Raw genomic sequence first — 8,815 nt, 5'->3', positions numbered from 1 at the left:
GACTGGCCCAACACTGCTCAGCAAGCTATGGCAAAGTTATGACTTGAACTCTTGAACTAACATCTGTGTGCTTCCAAGTTTGGACAGGTTATAGCCTTTTTAAAAATTTTTCATGATTTGTTTTTCCATCTTGAGGTCTCAACCATGCCACTGGGCCACCGATTCCCCAGACTGACTCCCCAGTGTCCATATGTGACACTTCAGTGTCCCATATGCTAGCGGAGATGGCCAGCTTTTCTGTAGTTCCTGTGACCTGCACAGACGGTTTGTGCCAGGCTTGTCACTCTGAGCTGCAGCTGGAGGAGTGAGACACCAATCCTCTCTGTGAGCATTCACAGTGCCCCGCTACAGAGAAGACTGTAGATGAGTGCATCCTGAGACGTGAGGCACACTGTGTCCCTGGTGCAACCAGCCAGGAGTACACCATGGCCTGGGGACCCAAAAGCCAGAAGACGATTAAACATTAAAATCCAAAGCCCCCTTGTGCACGTTGCTCATTGAAGCTATAATGACAATCTTTTTTTTTGCTTTATACTCTAAAATGCCATTTGTGACTTTAAAACAAAGAACTCTTGCACAATGATGTATTTGTATGGACAGAGTCCAGGTTGTAGCACACGCACTTCATCAGAAATGGATGTTGACTTACCCCTGTCCTTCCAAGCCGGAGTTGCTGCTCCCGCTAGCCAGGAAGCTGGTATCTCTGTTCCTGTGAAATATATGGAGGTTGTTTCCAAAGAGAGGAGGGTCAGGAAAGGCGTGTGTGTGTGTGTGTGTGTGTGTGTGTGTGTGTACATGGAGGCCAGAGGTCACTTGAGTATCCTGCTCTATCATATCCCTACCTTATGCCTTTAAGATATGGTCTCTCATTGAAGCTGAAGCAAGGCTGGCAGCAAGCAAGCTCCAGGAACCCTCTTGTCATGCCTGCCATGCTCAGCTTTCTGTGTATGTGCTGGGATCTGAACTAGGGTCCTCAAGCTCACTGGGCAAGCACTGAGCTCACATGCTCGCTTCCCACCGAGCACGGTTTCTCTGACTGTGCTATGGACAATGAATGAGCTGCTCCAATTGTTTTGTTTTTTTTTTTGTTTGTTTGTTTGTCTTTTAGTTTTTTGTTTTGTTTTGAGACAGGGTTTCTTCATGTACTCCTGGCTCTCCTTGAAGTCACAGAGATCCACCGACCTTTGCCTTCAGAGTGCTGAGATCAAAGGCATGTACCACCACTGCCCGGCCGAGCTGGTATAATCCTTACTTACAGGGCAGTACAATCCTTTTTTACTTACGTGTCCTGTGGGCTGTCAAACATTTGGCAGCATCAGTGATCTCCACTTACTAGCTGTCAGGTGCACTAGAATCAAAACAGTTAAAATTGACTCCAGATGTTGCCATGAGGCAGGATGGAGCGGAATGGCCCCGGGCTGGAGCCTGCTTAGTCATGTGAGCTCCTGCTTGCTGCTGATGCAATGACTCAAGCTCTTTCTTGCCTTACAGTTCTAGAGGCAGAAGTTCTATGGGCTTCTCATTCAGAGCCAGCAGTCTGAGTCCTCAAGCCTGCTTCCTTTCTTGTTTTCCCATCCTTCTTCCCTCCCCTCCCTTCCCCGCCTCAGTGTCTTCCTCCCTCCTTCATTTCCAGTGCTGAGGGCGGAATCCAGAGTGTGGTAGATGCTAGGCAAGCCCTCTCATGATGAGCCAACCCTTAACTCCTGCTTCCTCCATCTTGTCTCTTCTTTTCTCTACCCTTCTCCTTCCTATTGGATGGATGGATGGATGGATGGATGGATTTTTTTCAAGACAGGGTTTCTCTGTGTAGCCCTGGCTTTCCGGAACTTGCTGTGTAGCCCAGGCTGGCCTCGAACTCAAGGATCTCCTCGTCTTTGCCTCTGGAATGCTAGGACTAAGGGCGTGACAGTGCCACCATGCCTGGCTTCTACCTCTTCTTTATAAGGACCCTGTGGCGTAGTAAGATAATCCAGGACGATGTTCCCATTGCTCACCTCTAAGAAGTCTGTTTTGCTGTATAAGGCCACACACAGATTCCCAGCGTTGGGATATGGACATTTTTAGCAGGGTTATTATTGTTGGGCCTTGACGTGTGAAAGGACTGGTTATGCAGGGCTTAGGAAGAGGTGCTGGGGTGGAGGTGGGGGGTGATAGAGGAGGGTGGTCAGGATGGAATAGCAGCTGGGATTTCCCAGCACCAACTCTATTGCAGGCATGGTGGGGCTGAGGGGTTGGTCTCCCTGGGGTAGCTACTGTCTGCTGATTCACAAGCGAGGAAATGACCCAGGGAAGGTCTTCTGGAGGAGGCAAGTGCTGAGCTTGACCCTGAAGGGTGGCCCCTGTGAGTACTCTAAGGCACTCTAAGCGGTGGGACCTGTGGACGTGAAGGTAGGGACACTAAGCAGGCTCATGTAAATGGTGACTGACTCTGGACTTGGAAAATGAGAGCGTGATGGAGGAAGCCAGCGTGGATCTCTTGGTTCTTTTACTCTGACCTAAAGCGCTGTGTCTCTTCATTGTTGGCCGTTTATCTGGGAGCCCTTAGTGTATGCCGAGGCCCTGGATATTAAGGAGACCCTCACTTGAGGCTTCATTTCCTGACTCCTGATGCTTCCCCCTCCCCCACTCAGAAATACATAGAACAAAGCAGGGAAGTGTTGGAGTCACATCAACCAGGTACTTCACAGTATTGGTATCACAGGGGTCCATCACAGCCTCTTCATTAAGTCTGTTGTTTAGGACAAGGTCCACTCCTAACAGCAAAACCTGCTTCAAAGCCCTGGCCAGGGGACAGAGAGCTCTGCCTAATTTGGCTTTCTTTTCTTTTCTTTTCTTTTCTTTTCTTTTCTTTTCTTTTCTTTTCTTTTCTTTTCTTTTCTTGTGTGTTTTTTTTTTTTTCAAGAGAGGGTTTCTCTGTGTAGCCCTGACTGTCCTGGAACTAGCTCTGTAGACCAGGCTGGCCCCAATTCATGGATCTGCCTGCCTCTGCCTCCCAAGTGCTAGGATTAGATGTGTGCGCCACCACTGCTAGATTCTTAAGCTTTAATTATGGGCTTGTCTGTGTTTTTTGCTTTTCTTTTGAGACAGGGTCTTTCATAGGCAGGCTGGCCTCCGGCCTCCAGTTCCCTGTGTCCGGGCAGTGACCTTGAACTTCTGATTGTCTTGCTTCTTTCCTCCCTAGTTCTGGGATAGGGGGCATGATTTATGAGGTGCTGAGGTGAAAACCAGGGCTTTGTGACTATTTGACAAGCACACTATCAGGCCACATCCCCAGTGCTGGTTTTTCATTCCAAAGAAACTGAGAAATGATTCCAGTGCTCAGGGCATCAGACAAGCTGGGCACTATCTAGAGCAGCCTCTACTGGCCCAGCTAGAGACCATGTCTCCCAGCATCTCCTGCAACTTAGTGAGACCACGTGATTGCATTTAGGCATATGAACTGTGGCCCAAATAACTGCACCACGTCCGGGCCCACTCAGCGGCTCACTTTCCACACCTTGGCCAGGGCGGGCTGATGACATTTCCACAGACAGCATCACAGAGCACCTTCTCTGAGCTTCAGGGAGGACGCGGGCTCCATCACCTGACAAAGGACCCCAGCATACTGTGCCTTCCTTCAGTCACCTGTCTCAAGCTATTCTCCTTACTCCATCCATTGCCAACTTGTCCTCCATCACATTTGTTGACACAACCCCTCCTTCGGAGCTGCCTCCCATTCCCAGGAGGCAGGTGCTATTTGCTTCATTCTACAGGGAAGAAAGCTGAGGAACAGAGGACTTCAGTGAGTTGCCTTGTCTCTATTTCCTTAACTAGAACACCCGGGGGACAGCTAGGAACCTCCCCTGGGAATTTCTTAGAAATGCAAATCGGGCGCCTCACCCCAGACCTCCTCAAGGAAACTCCAGTGTGGTCTAGCAATCAGGGGCAAGCAAGCCATGCAGGGGGCCACTGATGTTAGAACTACAGCCAGCACTCACTCACCTCTGACTCTTCAGCCCGTGAAATGTTTTTCTGAGCTTAACTACCATACTGTAGCGACTAATTCAACCCTTTTCTTGTAGTCTGTACCTGTAGACCCTGGTTGCAAGAGTTTAGTCAGATACTCTTTAATTTGTGGTGTGTGTATGTGTGTGAACACGAAGGTGACTGTGGAAGTCAGAAGAGGACACCGGATCCCCAGGAGATGGTGTAGCACGGTGAGCCACCAGATACAGGGCCAGGGCAACAGAGTCCCCATGATCTAGCAGCTCTTTCCTCTTTCACTTCAGGGGGTAAGTGTTCTCACCCCCTGAGCCGGCCATGTTCCCCTCCCCCACACAAGCCATCATCCAACAAGCTTTTAAGGCTCAAACCCAGGATCGTCCCAGGTATAGACCCGGTGGCACCGTGGGATTCTGGTTAACTGATTCCTGCAGCTGCCTCTCTCTCCACCTAAAGCCTTCCTGAAGGCTGTTGCTACTTGGTTGCTGTGCCTGATCCTGAAGTTTTTCTCCTGCACAATAGAAATTAAGGTAGAGAAGGAGCCCTAAAAACAACTCGATCCTGCTGTGCACCCCTCGGTTCCTACACACCGTTCCCAGGGGAGAATTAACAGCTGCCAGCCCTGTGGATGACAAGATCTCTTGGGGCGAATCTGATCAGTGCAGGGTAAAAAGTTTAAAAATACTATGTTTGTGAAACAGCGTGGCAAGAGCCATTCAGGAAAGTCACAGCTAACGCGCTCAGACTCTCAAAAGAACCCAATTCTTTGGGACAAAGAGTCGCTCCCCGCTAGCCTCCCTTCTAGCGCCCGCCTGCCTCCCTTTCCCTGGAACTGTTGCCGCCGCAGAGAGAGGTGAAGAGCTAGCTGTCTAAGGTCGAGGTTTGAACACGGCCTGGACCCGCTTCGTCCTCCTCACAGAGCAAACAGCACCTTCCCGGGGAAGTCTTCCCAAAACTTCACTCTTAACCCCTACACTCACAGTCCTTGTTTACTTACTCTACATCACCCTACCTGGCCTCTGAGGGTCTTGGGGGTCCGCTCTGGACCTCGGCTTTCTCCTGCGTAAAATCTGTTCAGTGGTCCCAAGACAGGGAGCGCCTCATCACGGAGGAAGCAGAAATACGCGCCCCCAAGGAGAATCCCCAAGTCAGATCTCACTCCTCCGAAACACACGCGATCAGTCACACACAGGGAGCAGCCGGGCAGGTTTCCCGCAATCCCCTTAGCCGACACTAGCTAGTTTTGGCCAGGGCTTACCCAGGAGGTCCCCGCCCCCGCGCCACCAACTGCATACGAATGCTCAGCCCCTTGGCGCGCAAGTCTCCAACGCCTGCCAACACCCCAACTCCCTCAACCAACAATGCTGCAAGGGCGTATGCTGCACAGACCTCGAGGTTCCGAGAACTGAGGCCCGCACAGGCCTCTAGTATGGGGAACCCCGTGAGGGGAAATGTTACTTGGGCGCTTCAGGGGGACAGGCGGGCTCGCCGAGACACAGAGGAGACCCGGGCGGAGGCCCGCGTGCGCTGCCTGGTGCAACCAGAACGGCGCTCACCGTTTGCCAGCGTCTTTCATTCCTTCCTTACAGGCGCAAACACTGAGCCTTGGGGAAGCTTTGCAACCAGAGAAGCGCCCCAGTCGGTTTCGGGGGGCTGCTGCAGCGGGACGCGCGGGCTCCCCATCTTCCCGTCACCTACCTCCCACAGTAGGGCAGGCGCGACAGCTGCTGCCCACGGCCGCAAGGATCCCGAGGAGCTGGCAGAGGCTGGCGGCCGGGGGCTCCAGGGTGCAGGGAGGGAGGAGAATCCCGGGGTACAAGCGCAGGCGACAGAGAGCCAGGCCCGCAGCCGCAGTGGGGCGCCTGAAGAGGTCGGAGCACAGGAGCGGAGCACGGGCTGGAGATGGGGCTGCTGCCGCTGGGGTCGGAACTGGAGGCTGGGACCAGGGCTGGGGCGGGACTGACGCACGGGGCGCACGCCCGGGCTCACGTGGCCACCCCTGGGTGGCCATCACCTCCCTGCAGCCGCCGCGTTGTCTTCTGGCTCCCCCGCCTGTTGAACACTTCCTAAGCACCTGGGTCTAAAGTCAGTTTTCTCGCTGTGTGTCTAGTGGCGCATGCCTTTAACCCCAGCACTTGGGAGACAAAGGCAGGCAGATTCCTGAGTTCAAAGCCAACCTGGTCTACACAGAGTGAGTTCCAGGGCTACAGAGAAACCCTGTCTCCAGAGATGAGAATGTTATGGATTTTGTGACATAATTTTGAGAAATTTAAGACACTTTCCAAGAGAGGGAGGAGTAACAAAAGAGCAGGAGGGGGCAAAACAAAAATTGTGTTGAAAACTCATAAAGAATCCAAATTCATGGTAAACATATATGTATTTAATATTTACATATAAATTTGTAAATATAAATATAGAAAATTATAAATGTCCCAGCACTTTGGAGGCAGAGGCAGGCGGATTTCTGAGTTCGAGGTCAGCCTGGTCTACAAAGTGAGTTCCAGGACAGCCAGGGCTATACAGAGAAACCCTGTCTCAAAAAAAAAAAAAGAAAAAGAAAGAAAGAAAAAAATTATAAATGCATGTGTAAATATTTAATATGTAACCTATATACTTTTTGTTTGAATTTAATATTTGTATATAAACATATTTGGTTTAAATTTAATATTTATACATAAACATATATTTGATATATATGTATATATGTGTGTGTGTGTGTGTGTGTGTGTGTGTGTGTGTTTAGGCCCAGTCCGGCCTACCTGACAATTCCAAGTATTTCTGTAATTTTTAATTAATAACTTGATCAGGGCCAGGTGGTGGTGGCAAATTCCAGCACTCAGGAGGCAGACACAGAAGGACCTTTGTGAGTTCAAGGCCAGCCTGGTCTACAGAGGGAGTTCCAGTACAGCCAGAGCTGTTACACAGAGAAAATTGGTCTCAACAAAAACAAAAAAGAAAAGAAAAGAAAAATCTTTGTCAGGCCTTCCTGGACTCTCTGGAGGGAAAAGTTACAGTATTCCTAACTCTGAGCCTAGGCCCTGGCACATAGTGCTTAATCGATGGGAACTCGGGCACTGTGGTAGACCTCTGCAAGCCCCGAAAAACAAGGCCAGCCTGGGCTGCATGGTGAAGCCCCTTCTGAAAACCCAAAGCTGGCGCAGTGAGTGGAAGGAAGGTAGCACTCGGAAGATGTGAAGACAGAAGACCAGTGGAGGCAGCTGTGTGTACTTTGAGGTCATACCCCACTGTACACTTCACAGTAAAAAATCTAAACGGTGGCACATTTTGAGCTATTTGTCCATCTAGCTGCAGTCAGCTGTATAAGGTATGCAGGCATGACTAGCCCAATTGTCCAGATCATAGGACTGAGGCTTAGAAACAATGTATCTTGCCCAGTGTCTTAGTCAGGGTTTCTATTCCTGCACAAACATCATGACCAAGAAGCAAGTTGGGGAGGAAAGAGTTTATTCAGTGTACATTTCCATACTGCTGTTGATCACCAAAGGATGCAGAACTGGAACTCAAGCAGGTCAGAAAGCAGGAGCTGATGCTGAGGCCATGGAGGGATGCTCCTTACTGGCTTGCTTCCCCTGGCTTGCTCAGCCTGCTCTCTTATAGAACCCAAAACTACCAGCCCAGAGATGGTCCCACCCACAAGGGGCCTCTCTCCCTTGATCACTAATTGAGAAAATGCCCACAGCTGGATCTCATGGAGGCATTTCCCCAACTAAAGCTCCTTTCTCTGTGATAACTCCAGCTGTGTCAAGTTGACACAAAACTAGCCAGTACACCCAGGGACACAGTCAGGAAAGGGTGTGATCTATTTGATTTAATAAAGCATACTGACATGAGAAACACCATAATATCTCTTCTGCCACAGGCTTGTCTGGCCTGGGCCTTCAGATTAAATACCTGAAAATCTGAACCACCTTGGAATTCTACCAGCAAAGACACCAGACACGTCCTCTACACTTCGTACTTTCAGAACTGTGAGCCAAAATCCACCTTTTTAAAATTACTTATTTTATGTGTATGGGCATTTTGTCTGGATGTCTGTCTAAGAGTGTCTGGTTGTCCAGAACTGGGATTACAGTTGTGAGTTGCCATGTGGGTGCTGGGAATTACAACTAGGCCACCTTAGCCGGGCGTGGTGGCACACACCTTTAATCCCAGCACTCGGGAGGCAGAGGCAGGTGGATTTCTGAGTTCGAGGCCAGCCTGGTTTACAAAATGAGTTCCAGGACAGCCAGGGCTACACAGAGAAACCCTGTCTCAAAAAAACCAAAAAATAAATAAATAAACTAGGCCTTCTTGAAGCACAGCCAATGTGCTTAAGTCTCAGCCAGTGATTCTCAACCTGTGGGTCCCAACCCCTATGTTGGGGTCAAATGTCCCTTTCATGGACTGACTGTGTGCTGCCAGCTGAAACAAACCCTTTGCTCCCCAGGTTGCTTTTGGTCATGGTGTTTTATCACATCATCTGACGGTCTGTAGCACTGTGTTGCTGGTAACAAAAGGACCGAGCACACAGGCGAGAGCACTCCTCATCACTCTAATCACAACCCTCCTAACTGTCCTCCACTTAGCACACAGGACAGGCTAGGAAAGTGGCTTTTCCAAGGTTACACAGAGGCACACCTTGGCCCCGATCTGGGGCTACGCAGATCCCTTGTGTCCTGTAAGCTCTTTGGTGTTTGAGAGCAGTAAACCTGTTCTCCCAGGGGAAGTCAGAACTTCAGACCTGAACACTGTTGTCAGCATGAACATTCCCCCCCATCCCCTTTCTTTAAGAGACAGGATCTTTCTATACAGCTCTGACTGTTGTGGAAACTCA

At 50.1% G+C, this 8,815-nt stretch overlaps 2 protein-coding genes across 4 annotated transcripts in view; one reads left to right on the top strand and one right to left on the bottom strand.

The window, feature by feature from the left end:
* The window catches only part of Eef2k (eukaryotic elongation factor 2 kinase), a 65,264-nt gene extending 59,342 nt beyond the window's left edge, over positions 1 to 5,922 (bottom strand). The window contains exons 1-2 of one of the 3 annotated variants that reach the window (XM_029543815.1): positions 5,680 to 5,922; positions 650 to 709 (exon numbers count right to left, since the gene is read on the bottom strand). The gene's annotated coding sequence lies outside the window, so the exon portion shown is untranslated. Of the gene's footprint in view, positions 1 to 649; positions 710 to 4,993; positions 5,042 to 5,679 lie in introns of those variants that run through there. The other 2 variants (XM_021195316.2, XM_029543820.1) reach the window with 2 other exon arrangements.
* Positions 5,373 to 6,264, top strand: LOC110319777. Its single transcript, XM_021195338.2, has one exon. It carries the CDS (start codon positions 5,411 to 5,413, stop codon positions 5,942 to 5,944), a length of 534 nt encoding a protein of 177 aa, XP_021050997.1. The 5' UTR covers positions 5,373 to 5,410; the 3' UTR covers positions 5,945 to 6,264.
* Positions 6,265 to 8,815: the final 2,551 nt, after the last annotated feature.

Source organism: Mus pahari, chromosome 1 (assembly GCF_900095145.1).
Source record: "Mus pahari chromosome 1, PAHARI_EIJ_v1.1, whole genome shotgun sequence".
Lineage (NCBI taxonomy): Eukaryota > Metazoa > Chordata > Mammalia > Rodentia > Muridae > Mus > Mus pahari.
Note: the sequence above shows the minus strand (reverse complement) of the source record. Positions and strands in the feature narration are given on the sequence as shown.

Bases quoted from the DNA above. Each gene is read 5' to 3' on its own strand.
- LOC110319777 (XM_021195338.2), top strand. From the start codon at position 5,411: ATGGGGAACCCCGTGAGGGGAAATGTTACTTGGGCGCTTCAGGGGGAC.